The sequence below is a fragment of the Amblyomma americanum genome, chromosome 3 (assembly GCF_052857255.1).
Source record: "Amblyomma americanum isolate KBUSLIRL-KWMA chromosome 3, ASM5285725v1, whole genome shotgun sequence".
NCBI lineage: Eukaryota > Metazoa > Arthropoda > Arachnida > Ixodida > Ixodidae > Amblyomma > Amblyomma americanum.
Genome location: NC_135499.1, coordinates 208,034,562 through 208,051,533, shown reverse-complemented (window position 1 = coordinate 208,051,533; position 16,972 = coordinate 208,034,562). Strand labels below are relative to the sequence as shown.

The following is a 16,972-nucleotide window of genomic DNA, read 5'->3' as shown; positions in this document are numbered from 1 at the left end:
GCGCAGTTACGGCCCTAAGAGAAAGAACAGCGGTTCGAAAACCCCTTTTTTTTTGTATATAGATAATTGCGCTAGCTGCAGCTCCATGCAGAACATTTTCTCTGTTGGCCTCAATACAGAAACAAATACAAATAATAAATAAAAAGAAAACTTCTAGCCGAGTCAGAAAAAGTTAGCATAGACAGGGTTTATTTAGCAGCATATATATCTGGCGGCACGCGGTATAATTCTTGTAATAAATTCTAATCGGTGGAGCACTGAAAAAAAAAAGAAAGAAAAAATTGCTAGGCTGGCACGCAGCGTGAGCATCGTAACACGTTGTATATATATTTTTGTTTGCTGTATTATAATTGTTTTTTTTTGCAGGGAATTTGAGTTGGTCCCGACCGCCTGGCAGCAATTTTCAAAAAACTGCATTCGTATGCTCCTTGACAAATTCCAAGGCAGAAACGTTGACAAAGATACTTCGACACTTCTCCCATCTTAATGCGTCTGAAAATGCACGCACATTCCAAATAGAGGCGCATCCTCACATAGAGGCACATCCTCAAATAGGGGGACACCGGAGAAGCCATGCGGTGCTGGCATGCGGCAGCGCTCTATAGCAAACCAATGAGGAAGCCAAGTGTCTGCTGCACACTGAAATCAAACAGCACGTTAAAAAATTATGCAACGTTTCTTTGGAGAAATTTTCATTTTTACGACTTTCTGGGCTGGCTCTCCTGACCAGCAATCATCATTTGCTATCAAAGTTAAGCTAACCATCCGTCCTCTTAATCTAATTATATGAAACGCGACATACTAGAGGCTTGCATTGTTTAACAACGATCAAGCAACATGGTTGGATATCGGTCGGTTTTATAAGAAAGATGATATGTTAATGATGGGCAAGTAGCCTATTGCTCATGACAGATTGCGTAGTACGGATTAACCTATGTTCGCTGCTATATAGGGAAGCACACAACAGCGCAGTTTAAAGCCAGCGCCAAAAATTTTGAGTAGCATCATTTGCTCGTTTTTTCTTTCGCTGTTTTTCTAAGCTTATTATGTAGGAACACTGAGTGTAATACGAAAAATGGGCGCTCGTACAAGGAGATCAGAAGGGATGTTGAGGTATATGTTTCACAACTACTGAAAACCGTATGAACACCTGAAAGGAGCACGGTGACATTTCTAATGATCCCTCTACGCACATTGCTCGTCGTATCCAATTATACGTGCTGAACGCGCCGGCGTCACTGCTGCTCTTTCAGAAAAGCAGTAGTTGTAGTCGTGCAGGCGAAAGTCACGAGACCGTTTGCCGTTTGCACACGTTGCAGACTCAGAGCAAGGGCACCGTGTGAGAGAATAGAGGCCGGGGGAGAGAAGCAATCTACAGGAATGCTTGAGAGCAGGGAGGGTAACACGAAGGACTGGCTGGGAAGGGGGTGGGGGGTGGAGGGAACTCCCTAGAAGAGATGAGATTGGAAACAAGGAGAGGGGTTTGAGCGGCGGCAAGCTCGGAGGCGCAAACGTCGGTACAATCGCAAACACACGGCTCCTGCGTGGGAGGAGAACGAGGGAGGGGGGGGGGGGGTACGCTGCGCGACGAACAATGGCGAAGGCGTAACACGCGACACAGCACAGCGGCGGAGGCGAAATCGCACCACGCGCCCATCTGCGCAACCCGAGGAGCGTGGAAGGGGCGCGGCTCCGGCGACATTGGGAGAGCGAAGAGCAGGTCCGCTTCGCGATACGAAGAGGAAGAGTGCGGGGCCTCTCCCTCCGTCGTTGACTGGCGGCGCTCGAGGTCCTGACCGGGGTCTCACAGACAGCCCGGAGGGGAAGGCAGTGGAGAGAGTGCGGAGAGGAGTGCGAGGGCGTGCGTAATGGGGAAAGAGGTTTGCTGTCGACTGGGGAGAGAGAAAAGTCGGGTGTGGTGGCGAAGGGAGGTCGTCATGGGGTGGAGGGGGGGTGTGTAGGCGAGAGCGCGATGGGGAGGCCGGGGCGGCAAACGCGTGGCTTTTGGCAAGGCGCGGGTCGCAGGAATCAGCGTCTCGGCTCGCGATGGATGCAGCCGCGACTAGGACCCACAGCCCGCCTTCGCGGAGCAGCCTTGCTTCGTCCGACGAACACGGTCAGTGGTAACAGCGCCGTTTTTCAGCTGCCGCCTCTCTTTAGCTAGCTTGTTGGGGTCTCTTATGATTAATGTGTTAGCTAACTGAGAAAGTGTGACTTGAGCCATCTCTTGCTTTCGACGACGCCTGCAGTCTTCGTTCTTTCCGTGACGTAAACTAGCCATCGCTAGTTAGGTTCGACGACCCTGTCTTTGGAGGAAGTTGACAGTGCAGTATACTATGCCTGATTTACCCAGTTCGCAGCGTCGCTCGGCATTTATTTGGATTTTTACTTGGAATTCATATTGAAACCAAGCAGTTAGCGCGTCGAGTGCAAATGGAAGAGGCAATGCGTTTGAAAACTCTGATTGCAGTTCTTATTTCAGTTATTTTTTGTATTTTTGCTTCTGTTGGCGCTTAACAAATCCATATTGTTTCGGTGCGCCTTATGAAAGTTGATGAGATTACATTTTCGGCACTCCGAGCCGTGCAGTGTGAATGAGTTCTCGCTGGGCAACTTTGGTTTAGTTTTCGCACAGTATTTCACGGCTTAGTCAAGCATCTTCAAAGCCGTAGCCTCTCATTAAAAAAATGAGAAAAAAACTAACGATAACGTGGAAGTGTAACCCGAATAGAATGTCCGAGTCTACCCGAGGAACTCTAATCGTCAAGTACTACCAGAGAACAGGCAGAAGTGGGGCGCGCTACATTGCGCGAAACAAATACTTTTTTTTGCACAAATCATACTTCTGGGCACACCCATCACCTTTATGATACGCACTTACAATGCAATACTGCGCTTGCACAGTCTTCTAATCGTTTTACTAGCAATAACCGCTCCTGTATGGTTACGCGCGCACATGAACAGCTTTCAAGAAGTGTCGAACGCGGCTCATGGCGAAGCATGCCTTGGTCAAGACCCACAACCGTATGCGCGTTTCGTTATTGGCCCATCGTCTGGTTAGCCACCAGTGGTTGACCAGACGTCGTGCGCCGACAAAACAGCGTAGAAATTAGCCCTCAAAAATGGATGTTTTCAGTCTGGGAAAATGCTGACAGGCGTCTAGACCGGACAGCGTATACTTTCAGTCAGGGCTCTAACGTTCGTACGTTAAACCGGAACATAAATATCGATTACAAGATTAAATTGAAGCCATGACGAAGTATCAACCTGAAGGAATATTGCGCAAGTATGCGCCACTCGTAAAACAAGTTTTAGCCTGGCTTCTACAGTAAAGCTTTCGCAATGTGCTTATCAGCCAACAGTGCACTCTTACGGGGCGGGTGCCTTGCTTCCCGCATGTATAGGCGACATTAAGGAAACAGCTGTCAGAGCATACGAGGGCATAAGCAGTTCTGTAATTTTTTTTATTCATGCAAGCGTTCCTTTCACTTGGCTGCTCTGTGTGGCCTTGGCCGCTTACACTTATATAGTTGCACAGTTACGTGTCTTCTTACGAAGGCATTGAGGAAGCCTGTTCGTCTTGCAGGTTCACACCGTGGGCATATATATTACATATAATGGCGTTTTTTTTCGCCACCTTTGATTACGTGCTGTATTTGCCAACATTCTTGAGGACACCGGTTTGCTTTGGAGCCGTATGGCGGATACCTCTATGCTCTGAACGTTTGTGGACCATATTTCTAAACCTCTAGTGTTCTTAGGAGTGGTAGACAGGGAAAAAAAAAGAGGAGGGAGGGGAGGCTATACATGGCCGGCCGGCATTTCGCGCCCCATTAGCAGCCCTGTAACGTGTAAACGTTTTTGGTTACGACGGGACGTGTGGAAAGGAAAAAGCGGCCGAGCCAGACTTTCGCACGCATGCGCTGTTGAGATCTCCTCCAGTAGTTGTGCTTTCGACGGCAGAATGTGTCATGTCTACGTGAACCGTTCACCTCAACTTGGCTTTCTTGGGAAGAGCCCTGTTGGATGTTCATGCATACTCATGCAGAAGAGATGCCCCGTGGCCAAGCCAACAAATTTGCTGGAACTGAGATGATCACAGGGAGAAACGTCGCTTAGTATTAATGATCTGTCAAGCTTTGGATGCCAGAGGACAAACATATATATATACGATGGATGGACGGGTATGGCGTTTGAGGAAGCAGTAAATCGCGAACGGCATTCACTGGGAGGATCCGACAGTCCGCGCTTGCACGTTCTGTTGGGGCACCGTGAAGATCAATGAGTGCTTCTTCGGAACTTCATCCTTCAGATGAGTGATGGTTGTGATGGTCACTCGTTGATAGCGATAGCAGGACCGCATTGCACACGAGAGAACTCGCTCTACAGTCTATACCCGGATGTTTGGCCATACATGGCGCAGAGTCGGCAGCAGGTCCCCATCTCTGCCTATCTTGTATAATATACTGTATCGTCTGCAGCTGCAGGCAGTCCGCAAAGCGCAAAACTTAAACTTTTATGCATATAGTAAGCGGTCTGTGTTCCGGAAAAAACGGCAACTTCCAAAATTATGCATAGAAAATCTCTCTGTACCTTCAGACCTGTGTATATAATACTCTGTGCCTAAGTTTAAGAGGCGAAATAATTCTAGTCAAACATATAAATCGAGCATCATAACTGAGGCAAACAACTATGGGAAAAAGACTCGGAATAAGATCTCTCATAACGCAATCTAATAGAGATTGCTTCGTCTTCTTCCCCATCGCGAATAACATGTAACATCAATAAAAATGTGCGCCTTCTTTGAATGCGTGCTCAAAAAATACCATGGAATAAAGGACTTGGTTTTGGTTGGCGACCTGGAAACATTCGTGCGATTGCAGGTAAGCGATTGTAGCCGCATGCTTTGATAAAAGCAAATCGCTAGCTTCACAAGCTGAGGCTTTCTTGGACGCTGCTTCAGCTCGGGCCCACCTAAAGTTTTCCCAATTCAAACAAACGAGGGTCGCAGAACTGCTCCCAGTAGGGAACCACTGAGCTGATTGGGATCAAGTTCGTCTAATTCAAACGAATAAATGAGCGAACACCTCTATCCGAGCGCCATCTATACCGCAGGAGAAGGATGAAAAGCGATTGAAAAACGAAAGCAAGTTTGTACCACTTAACTGCCTGAACGCACCGAACGAAGCGGAAGGTGAGGACAGACAGGAAGAATGCGGCTCAAACAGAGACCGGTCAGGTGAAATTCAGCTTGTACTGAAACAAGTCTGCGCGTCTATGAGATGTCAAAATAGTGGTGTTTATTGCGCTCCAAGGCTTAGAGATGAGACCGCAATCGGCGTTAAAATCATTGCCATTGCGTATCTCGTCCTTTACTTTGCAAGGCTATCAGTATGTTTCATTGTGTCCATCCGAAACCTGCCGACGTTGTGAAGTCTGAAGTAGCGCGAATCTGCAGTTCACTCAAGTAATTATGTATAGAAAAATTCTTACGCATTGCAGTACCTCCAAATACGGGTACTCGAGATATAGTTATGTAAACATTCAGGCTATCAAAAACTTAAATTCAGGTTAGATTAGTCGTCCCAAATAGTGATTCAGACTGTCTCCTTCGTCCCGTATGGAACGAAGCCGGCAGGATGTTGCTATGCACCTAATGAGAAATACATGCTTGCAAGAATTTCAACACCTTCTTTTCCAACATTAAGCTGAGGTAAGTTTACATGCGCAACGAGAGAAACCGCACAGTACATGACGTAATTCCGGCTGCAGGCTACCAAACTGCACCTGTAAAATAACGACTCCACGTCGCAGGCTGCAGAAGATTCGTATTCGCATTGGACAGTTGATTAAAATGACCATTCCGTTGTATTATGGGATCGAGCTGCTCTCACGTCACATCGCAGTCCCATAGAGCTTTAATTCTCTGAGCGATATTCTAGCACAATTATATCGCCACGCTTCAGCTACGCTTCAGCTACTGACACTCTGCCGATGAACACAGTCTTGCGAGTTCAGCATGTATAGCCAAGGAAGCGCCTTCTTCATGCAGCCAAAGCCGCCGCGGTGGCTCAGTGGTTACGGCACTCGGCTGCTGACCCGGAAGATGCGGGTTCGATACCGGCCGCGGCGGTCTAATTTCGATGGAGGCGAAATTCTAGAGGCTCGTGTACTGTGCGATGTCAGTGCACGTTAAAGAACCTCAGGTGGTCGAAATTCCCGGAGCCCTTCACTACGGCGTCTTCATAGCCCGAGTCGCTTTGGGACGTTAAACTACCATAAACCAAAGCATCATGCAGCCCAGATTTGAGAAAAAAAAAATAATAGTACGTCCACGCTGGCTCTATTTGCGCAATGCGGCCCACACGCACACAGAAAGAAAAAACTTGTAATAAGTCTTGGAGACCACAATCTTCCTTCAGTAAATGTCCGCATAATGCCTCATGCCAGACATGCTGCTGTTGGATAAATTACACTTAAATGTGCCATTATATTGGTTTGAACACACCGGCGCCATAATCAAGCACAAAAATCTCCTTTTATGCCCATTTAAATAAAAAAAAAACGCCAACTCGTTTTATTCTCTTTAAGTATAAACCGCACTGTAAGTGAAGAAAGTCCAGGGGGCTGAAATTATTACAGAGCCTTCAAGCATGAATTCCGCAGCCCGCAAATGTTCTCGGCATGCAAAACTTCATCAATCTTTTTATAAGATTACTACGAGCTCCTACCCCGACTCACGTCACCGTCAAATTTACTGACCATTCTTTCAATGGGCCGCCGCGGTGGCTCAATGGTTACAGCGTTCGGCTGCTGGCTCGAAAGACGCGGGTTCGATCCCGATCGGAGCGGTAGAATTTCTATGGAGGCGAAATTCTAGAGGCCCGTGTGCTGTGCGATGTCAGCGCACGTTAAAGAACCCCAGGTGGTCGAAATTTCCGGAGCCCTTCACTACGGCGTCTCTCATAGCTTGAGTCGCTTTGGGACGTTAAACCCCCCATAAACCAAACCAAACCATTCTTCCAATGCATTTATGAGCCCTTCCGCGCACCAAGTTTTCGGCGTGCCTGCTGGAAATCTATGCCCTGGCCGAGGTCGCTCTTGAAGAGCACGAAAAAGCGACGACCGCTATATTAGCTGTGCCGGAAACGTTATAAAACTGCGCTAAACGAAAAGGCCGCTAACAAGCCGTGCATACAGCTCCGCGTACAGCCATCGCAAATGCCTTCCTCCACCTCTCCTTGTCAGCGTGTTCACCGTTAGGCACTTTGCCCCGGCGATCAAGCTGAACGTGCCGCGGGGGTGTACCGCTTATACGCGGGTAGCGCGCTGCCGCCGCCTGCCTACACGGGGCGGCTCGCGGGGCCTTTGACGCGCCAAGGGGGTCTTGAATCGCGGCGCGGTGCCCGCTCGTTAGGCGTCCATTGAGCGGGAGTGCGCGATGTCTGCTGTCGCGCGCACAGCCCTCGCTCCTCCAGCAAGATAGAGAAAAGGGAGAGGGGGGTGTTCGACACAAGCGCGGCGTGTGTCGCCCACTTTGTCCCCAGCGTCGCCGCGCGCAGGATGTACGGGGCGCCCGCGTCAAACGGCGCGTCGATAGTAACACGCGCGCTCGTGTCAAGTGCGTGCGTGCGTGCGTGCGTGCGCGTGAGTGCTTTAACGCTGCCTGCACCGAGCCTGCGGAGGAGCTGCGAGACCTGCGCGCGGTGTGTGTGGCCGTATAGTGTACACGTGCTTTGGAAGGAGAACAAGAGAGCGCGTGTCGGAGCATCCCTGAAGCGCGGTTTTCTTCTCTATGGTTTTTATTCTTTTTGCCTCTCACCCTGATTTCTTTCTTGTTTTCTCTTTGTCGTTGCTCGCTTCGATTGCACTTGTCGAATCAGTGCAGCCCGCGCGGGTTACGCGTGTTTGTCGGCGCGTGCACAGGGATGAAGAGGAACGAAGAAACGGAGGCACTGAGTGGGGATGGTCGCCGTCTGTTTATTCATTTATTGTAAGCACCCCTAAAGGCCTTCAGGTGATGGTTTCACTCATGACGGGAAGAGATTGCACCATCGAGTGAACAAAACAAGAAAGTGAACTGGGTTTCTGTCACCGGCATTTTATTTCTTGAATTCGATATGAGCATTTCTTATTTTTCTGCGGTTGGAAGGTGGAGGGGGCGATGACACTTGAGAAAGGTTGAAAGAAACCTTTATCCGATGGTCAGGAAGGAACAAGAAAGAAGTGAATAACGTTGGGCTTTAACGTGCAACACCGCCTGCAGGCCCATAGCCGCTCACTACTCAAACGGAGTGGAAGCGTAATGTCCTCCTTAAAATTAAGTGGCTTCGTTATCTAGAATGAAATTTATCATTGTCTTCTGCTAAGTAAAACAAAAAACGCAAGGAGCCGTGCTAAGAAAAACGATAGGGGTAACGTTAATAGCCAGGAAGAGAGCACAGTGTGCCACGGAACAAACACGAGTTAATGATAGATTAGCTCAAATCAATAAGAGGAAATGGAGATGGCCAAGGATTGTAATGTGGAGAGCAGATAAATGATGGTCACTTAGGGCAGCGCAGCGACTGTCAAGAGAAGGCAGGTGTAGCAGGGGGCAGCAGAGTGTCAGGTGGACAGGTAAGTTGAGGAAACTTGCTGGGTTAGTTTGGGCACAGGTGGTGCAAGACACTGTTAATTGAAGATCAGTTGTAGAGGCGCCTTTGTCCTGAATTGAAGATAGTTAGGCTGCTGACGCTGCTGATGATGATGGATATTTGTACCGTAACTTTGGTGCGAACTTTTCATCACCGGACGCTGAACGCATATTTGTATTAGGCAGACGCTCTCGCAGTCGCGGTTAACTGTTATGGCGTTGCTTCAAGGACGTATCCCGAGAAATTGTCCACAGTGGTAGGGCGGCAGTAAAAATGTACCACCTTTGCTGAGGTCCAGTCTCCATTCTGCAACTTCTGTCCGGCGAATGGCCTCCCTGCTTAAGTAGCTTTGCTGACAATAGGAACACTTGTTCCACAGATCCACTCTGTAGGGCTGGCATTGAAGGTTTCTCTAAATATTTATAAGCATTAGTGGTGAGGATCTAGCAAGAGATCATGGTCTTCTCGGCTTCTCTTCTTAAAGTGTTGATAAGAATGCGAATACATTTTGTCGGGCGTTGAAGGTTTCAACTTTGCCTCTGGGGTCCTTGTCTGAGTGTATTGGAGAAGTAACTTTGCAAGCGGAACAAATAAAACTTAATGGGACAAAACTCTCTGCGCTAAAAGGAGCAAATTAATAATTAGAAACTCCTGGAGCATCTTTTGAATTTATATCAGCTGTAATTTAAATACGACATTGCTGCAACCTGAAGGATTTGGAGATGCCCAACTATTATTTTTACAAATCTGCCTTTCAAAACAGATATCTCAATTCCATAAATCAAGCCCATTAGAAAACTTATAATGGACTTAGAGTGATATATCAAGTTTATAGATTCGTAGTTGTGCCTTTACTTTATAGATAAAACTCGCAATTATCGCATAACTAACGATGCAGTTTTACGTACTGTGTGGTTAATATTACTGTTAGATATTACTAACAGCTCGTCGTTAGATGCGTTTAGTGCCCTGGTTATAGATCACCTGTTTGTTTCCCAGTAGTTATTCTCATTTTCCACACTTTTCTATTCTGCCCTGTTTTTTACCGTTTTGTTTGTGCCTAGACTGAAATTACTGCACTAACTGCAGCCGATTTCCTTTTTTTTTGGTATGCTTGTCACCATATTTGCAGCCTATTATTTGTAGCTCAACTTGAATTCTCTAACCGATTTTGCAACTATTTTTGTCATATGTTATTGTGCAAGTTGTTTTACTCACCAATATGTGTACTGCACCTGGTTGTATCAATCATAGCCCTTCCTGTTACAGTCCCTGATGGGACTTACAGTATCAAAAAAAAAAGAAGCGTCAATTTTGTCCACTAAAAGATTTTCGGAGGCCTAGGTTACAAAAGCTAGAAATGTTTCGGTTAAGACATTCCAAATATACAATTTGAATGCTTTAAATCGGTCTATTTCTGTGCGCTTTATTTTAAATGTAAAACGTAAACTGAAACTGTTAATCAAATTTCTGCACCATAAAGTCACTAAACCTCCCACAAGGGGAATCTATAGAAGGGGGGGGGGGCTCCCCAGCTTCCTCCAAGCGCGAGGTATTATATAGGAAAACCATGCCGACGTCAATTTTTTTCGACGAAGAAGAGTGACCCATGGAAAGAGTGGATAGTTACTACAGCTGTAGTCCAGTCGCTCGCAGCAGGAATTACGTCACATAATATGCGGTTTCTCTTGTGCACACAAACTTACCCCAGCTAAATGATGGGAGAGAAGTGTCGAGGTTCGTTCAGGTACGTACTTCGTAGTAGACGCACAGCAAGAGCCTGCCCGATTCATCCCATAAGAGACAAAGCCGACAGTCTAAGTTAACAACGATTTTAGACAACACTAAGTTTTTAATACCCCGAGTGTTTCGATAACGGTGTGTCGCGTACTCATCTTTTGAGGTACGCTGCGATGGTTAAGAATTTTCCATGTAATAATTCGGTGGACTGTTGAAGATTCGGACTGCTTTAGCAGTCACAACGCCGAAATGGGTTCGATGAATGCAATGAAACGTTTGAAAAGACTTGCAAGGCAGAGGAAAAGCTAAGGAGTAGCAGTGACGTTAACGCCGAATCCAGTTTCACCTCCCAGACTTGGTGCACAAGAGCACCATTATTTTGACATCTCAGAGACTCGTAGACTCACTTCAGTACACACTGAACCTGGCCTGGCTGATATGTCGGTCCCGGCGAGCTTGTGTCCTGATCGCGCACTTGTTCGGTGCATTTATAGTGAGTTGAGCGGTCTAATCTTGCTCTCATGTTTCACGTGCTGGACACCTGCTTCTACGGCATAGGTGGCTTTGGGGTGGAGCGATAGCCGAAGTTAGTCTCGCAAGTCGGGAACGTCTTGCAAAAGCAACCTCCTCCTTCTCAGTGAACACTGACGCGCATGGCTCTTCTCACATTCTATCTGAACAGCAATCTGGCCATTGAAACGAACAAACATGCAAACTAAAGAAGGAATCAGCTTATCTAAATAACTAATGTTCTACATATCTAACTGCCCAACAAACTAAATTAACAAGAAAAGCAACCAAGCAAAGAAACAAGCCGATAAACAATCAGTGTACCAGCCCTTGCTTCCAAGATCCACAAGAAAACTTCTTGAGGAAAGCAAAGCATGCTGCACCTGTGTCACTACTCTTGAGGACATCGTATCCGCGCCGTGAGGAAGGCATGAAAGGAGCGGAAGAATGGCGAGAGAAAGAGACGCCGTAGTGGAGAGCTCTGGAGTAATTTCGATTCGGTGGCAAAGCCACGCCCTTGCGCGTATGTCGCGAGGGGCAAGTGCACCTGCTGACTGAGATACGCGCACAAACAAATACAGCCCCCCCCCCCCCCTCCATATTTTTGCTTTTTTTTCTGCCGCACCTTTATTTGGGATCGTGGAGTCCCGCGGCGCGCGCCTCCGGTCACGTCCCGCACCCTGGAGCGAGACGCACAATGCGGCCATTAACACCTCGGCGACAGGGAGGCAAGAAGCCTCGCTGGTCAGCCGCAGTCAGCGCGTCTCCACTCGTGCGTAATTGATATCCTCTCCTCCAAAGTTCTTCACATCACCGAAATTTCGCCCAAGTGTGACGTGTTTTTGGTCACACATGAATGAGAGGAAAATTTCATTGGCGGGGGGTCACAAACATGATCAATAAATTAGAGCCAAGAAAGTTCAGAAAAGCCGGGAGTAGGAGGGCATGATTAAGGAGCGTTATGTGGTTTGGTAAAGCCAGGCTCCAGATAATGCGCTAGTTGGCTTCCTTCGTTGACGCTTTCTGCAGTGAGCGCGTCGTAATACGCCGTCTAAGAGTAAACGAATATGTTCTGGGGGACACACAGTTGTGTTTCGAGTGGCAAGCTGTCTTGTTTTCTATAGCTGCTTTTCGTTAGGCCCGTCCTATGGGCGCTTTGCATTGATTTGCATGCGCAATCATCTCGTTCGGCCTAAGTGGCCAATCGAAAATATTCATAACCTGCGTCGACAGTGCTATGACTTAGGCCCCGCCGCGGTAGTCCAGTGGTTAAGGCGTTCGGCTACTCAGCCGGCGGGAGGCCTGGGTTTTATCCCGGCAGCAGCAACCACGTTTCGTTGGAGGTGGAACGCAAAGGGCGCCCGTGTGCTGTGCGATATCAGCGCACGTTAAAGAATCTCAGGTAGTTAAAATTAATCCTGAGATCTCCACTACGCCGTCCCTCATAGCCTATATGAGTCACTCCGGGAAGTTAAACCCGATAATTAACAATTTTTAATGCAGGAATGCATTGAACGGCCACACCTTTCAATCTCTCTTTGCCCGCAGAATTTTGTCCGTGCGTACACACCACATGCAAATGACTGTCTCCAGCTGTGCTATTACCACTGCCGTGTGCAGACGGAAAGGAGCTCACACAAATAATGCAAAAAAATGATCGAAAATTACACGCGTTTCAGCAACTACGTCCGCCCGAGCGATTGCTGCATCAACAGGCCCCCAACATATCACAACAGATGCTGAGAATGAGACCTATATTATACATTCGAACCTCTTTTGTAATTAAATGGCTTATAACGAAATAATGAATGTAACGAAGGATTGACGATTTCCTTTGGAAGCTCTATGAACACGGGCTATAACGAAGTTACGCCTATAACGAAGTAATCGCCGGGCCCCTTCAACTTCGTTATAACGAGGTTCGACTGCAATTACAAGCTCAATACTCACACGGTGTATGTTTCTAGGTGCCATGTAAAGAATTTCAGACTGAGTGTATAGACATATTCAGGCGTTTAGCAATAATCTTTATCAGTGTGCATTTTGTTTGAGGGCCTACACATGTGAAATATGCAAGCAGATAGAGTTTCTTGCTGGCTTTCTTAGTTTTCGCGCGTGCGTAAAGTCGGCGTAGATATGTGCAGCAGGCAGTGGCAAAGCCCTTCGATTTCCAGCAATCGGCAACAACCGAAGCTAAAATCGTGTATGCCAAGCAGTCCGGCAACTTTGTGCTCAGCATTAGGTTCATGGACACGGACGAAATGTGCTGCCGAAACCTGGGCATGCAGGCCAGCGCTGATTTACCGCATTACTAGCCGGGCGGGTTATCAGAAATAAAAGCGCCTCTTCCCCGGGATTCGCGCCGTTGTATAGTATACAGTTCGTGACCAGAGGGTGGTTGCCACGGCAACCACTCGGGGGGTGGTTACCGTGGAAGATGGATGGAGAGTAAGGCGAGAGCGGAGGAAGGTCTGCACACCCTGTCTGCAGCGGCTGCTGCAAACCGCGCCGCTCGAGGAGAGGAGAGGCGGCGTATGCATGCGTGGAAAACTAATAACGCCCTTATATGTTTACATACTATATGTATGCCGCTTTTAAATTCCTTACATCAGTATAAGATAGTGGAGTAATTGAATTACTGTAATTTAATTACTTTTCCTGGTAATTTGTAATTTTTAATTAATTTATTTGGTTTTTGGAGAAAGGAAATGGCGCAGTATCTGTCTCATATATCGGCGGACACCTGAACCGCGCCGTAAGAGAAGGGATAAGGGAAGGACTGAGAGAAGACAGGAAGAATTAGAGGTGCCGTAGTGGAGGGCTCCGGAATAATTGCGACCACCTGGGGATCTTTAACGTGCACTGACATCGCACAGCACACGGGCGCCATAGCGTTCCGCCTCCATAAAAACGCAGCCACCGCGGTCGGGTTCGAACCCGGGAACTCCGGATCAGTAGCCGAGCGCTCTAACCACTGAGCCACCGCGGCGGGTATTTGTAATCTAATGAATTTCTTTTCTAGTCAATCAATCTAAATGCAATAGAAGACTTTAGGGCAGCACTTTCGCGGCTGCAGTATTTCATGCCTTTCGAAATTATTTTATTTAAAATGAACCGCTGACCTTTGAACGGTGAAAACTTTGGTCTCCGTACGCCCGGCAGTGCGCCTCGAAAGCTGCAACAACGCGCGGCAAGCCCGGGCTAGCGTAAAAGATCGGCAAGAAGAGACAGACTTGGGTAGAACTGTGCGTCCGATACTGCCGGTGTCCACCGTATAGTCGGGTAGGCAGGAGAGCATGATGGGTAGGCAGGGGAGCACGCGTAGCGAGCATCGGCCAAGCATCAAGATGTAAAGCGCCGATGCGCCGCCGAAGACGTAGATGGCACTCGTTACAAACCAACACTGACACCTTATCTTGATGTCATCTTATCCTTCTCTTTTGTTGGCGTTATCTTGTTCATGTGATGGCCCGTACTATTGGAAATAACAGGCTGAGGGAATAGCTGGCTGAAACGGAATTTGGCGGGAAAACCAAAGAATGAGTGCCTGGCGTCTGGAGAGACAGGGGTGTTTCTCTTAGTGTGTTTACTTTGCTTTTTCTTTGGAATGAATGAAAACCGACATGTAAATAAGTTGCAATTGCATTGCCTTTAGGAAGTTTGGTTTATGGTTTGGTTTATGGGGGTTTGACGTCCCAAAGCGACTCAGGCTATGGGGACGCCGTAGTGAAGGGCTCCGGAAATTTCGACCACCTGGGGTTCTTTTACGTGCACTGTCATCGCACAGTACACGGGCCTCTAGAATTTCGCCTCCATCGAAATACAACCGCCGTGGTCGGGATCGAACCCGCGTCTTTCGGGCCGGCAGCCGAGCGCCATAACCACTCAGCCACCGCGGCGGCTATCTTTAGGAAGTAATTTTAATGTAATGTCATTCTCTTAGAAAGCAGTAAATGGTGCTTCAACTTTATTAATTTGGACTATTTTTAAGAACGTTAAATAGTAATGTTTTAATTATTTTTCAAGAGTAATTTTACCTTGTATGCTCAGTGTGTCGTGAATTAAAACACCTCGACAGATGTCACTTAATCTCGTGTTACACACTGGTAACCGTCCAGTTTCTTTTTTTTTTCTCGAGTGACTGACTCATTAGTCGGTACCCACCCTCCGTCACCTCCAACAAAGGAACGCACACACTCTGTCATTCCAAAGCGTAGCCCATAAATCTACGGCACCGCGAACGTTTGTTTCGTCCGTCAAACTCGCCACAGAACGCATGCACGGCGACAACTGTTTACGCGTACTACGCGCTCACCCCTCGCTGGAAACTCGGTCGGAGCGCGCGCAATTTTTTTTCCTTTCTCCAAATTTTTCGGCCATCACCATATATTTTTTTCTACCCACCTCTCGACGGCGGTCGCGAGCCGGCATAACACAATAGACGCAGCATTTCACTGCCTCGTCGAAAGCATTCTCCGAGTCGCGAATCGCGACGCGTGTTTCCCTATATGCGCCTGCATGTGATCGTCTGCGCATATGCTACGCAGGCATACGTTTCTTTATCGTACACGCACGCACACACAGGCCTTCGCGCCTATCGTGGTTGTCGCTCGGCAAACAGTAGATTTATATGCCGCAGCGCAGGTAGCTCTCTTCGCGTACAACGCACGCATGACAGGTGCACCCATCCGTGCTCGTTTCTCCTTTCGGTCTTTTGTGCCGGTTATGAGAGAGAGAGATAGAGAGAGAGCGGGGCGATGTCTGTGTCTACGGCACGGGGTTCCGTCACCGCAGCGGGTGCCTGGCCCGGGGCTCTCTCGCTGTGAGAAGGGGGGGAGGCCACGCAGGTCGCATTGTGACGCCGCCGAACGACGTGGCAGCAGTCCGAAGAAGAAAGGGCGATCAATCTGCTCCGTTTTGAAAACGCGGAATGGGGCAGCCGTTTTTCTTTTCTCCTAAGGAGCGGCGCGCACAACGGCACCCGGTTTCGGTGGCAGAAACGGGCGCGGGCTCGTGGCCCGTTCGCCATCCCGCGCAACATGAAAGAAGCGCGAGCTCACACCCGCGTGTGCGCTGTGAAAACTATTACAACGACATTAACCTCCCTTTCTTTCTTTCCTTCTTTCTTTCTTTCTTTCTTTCTTTCTTTCTTTCTTTCTTTCTTTCTTTCTTTCTTTCTTTCTTTCTTTCTTTCTTTCTCTCTTTCTTTCTTTCTTTCTTTCTTTTTTTCTTTCTTTCTTTCTTTCTTTCTTTATTTTTCTCTCAAAAAACACGCTTTCTTCTCTATTTTCTTTCCACCACCGTCGCTTCTCTCTATCTAGAACGCTTCGATATTTCTCTTTTCTCGACAGAGGTATTTAGTCTTGTTTTAAATCGGGATAGAAAGGAAGAAGGAAGAAGCGAGACACACACAGGGTGTGTTTGCGCGCGGCCCCCGTGATTGAAACTTCTCCATTCACCTTTAATTTATCTCGCCAAGTGAGCGCGCGCGGGCACAAAGGCGCACGCGGGGGCGTCGCTTCGGCAGCGAGCAAAAGTTCGTGCTGGCTGCTTTTGCCAACGTGGATCGGCGTTTCCCATTTCTATACTACGCGCTCACATCGGCATCAAAATTTCCTGCCTTTCTTTTCTCTGGCGCGTTATGAACCCGCGCACACGCACTGCATATATACACACACCCTGTGTTCCCAGAAGCATGCATGTGAGCTGCCGCGATGCGGCACCTGCTTGCGCTTGAATAGAGCAAGCTCAAATGTTTCTCTGTCTCTTCTCCATTTTTTCGTAGCTCGGTGATTTCGCGCATGCGCCGAGATCCCCAACTTGGCGACCTTTGTCGCCGAACGACCTGAAAGCGAAACCGTGCTGGAGTACATATATATACATTGCTCGAAACATCGCGCTCTCCGGCTCTAAGAGTCGGACGCATATATATCTGACGGCGTGAAGGGTAATAAATTTTAACAGAAAGAATAAGCGCAATTGTCGATCTCGAACATTGGTTGCCGCGGTGGCAGGGACAATCGAACTCGCACGCGCGCGCGCGCGATCGAGACTAGGGCGCGAAAAATTCGCGAGAAACGTTTTCT

General features: G+C 48.0%; 1 protein-coding gene across 2 annotated transcripts in view; it reads left to right on the top strand.

Moving 5' to 3' along the window:
- Positions 1–1,956: 1,956 nt before the first annotated feature.
- Positions 1,957–16,972, top strand: part of Hr51 (photoreceptor-specific nuclear hormone receptor 51) — a 48,749-nt gene continuing 33,733 nt past the window's right edge. The window contains exon 1 of one of the 2 annotated variants that reach the window (XM_077659785.1): positions 1,957–2,116. In XM_077659785.1, coding sequence (XP_077515911.1) covers positions 2,047–2,116 — 70 coding nt within the window. In that variant the 5' untranslated portion in view covers positions 1,957–2,046. The remainder of the gene's footprint in view (positions 2,117–16,972) is intronic. The other variant, XM_077659784.1, reaches the window with a different exon arrangement.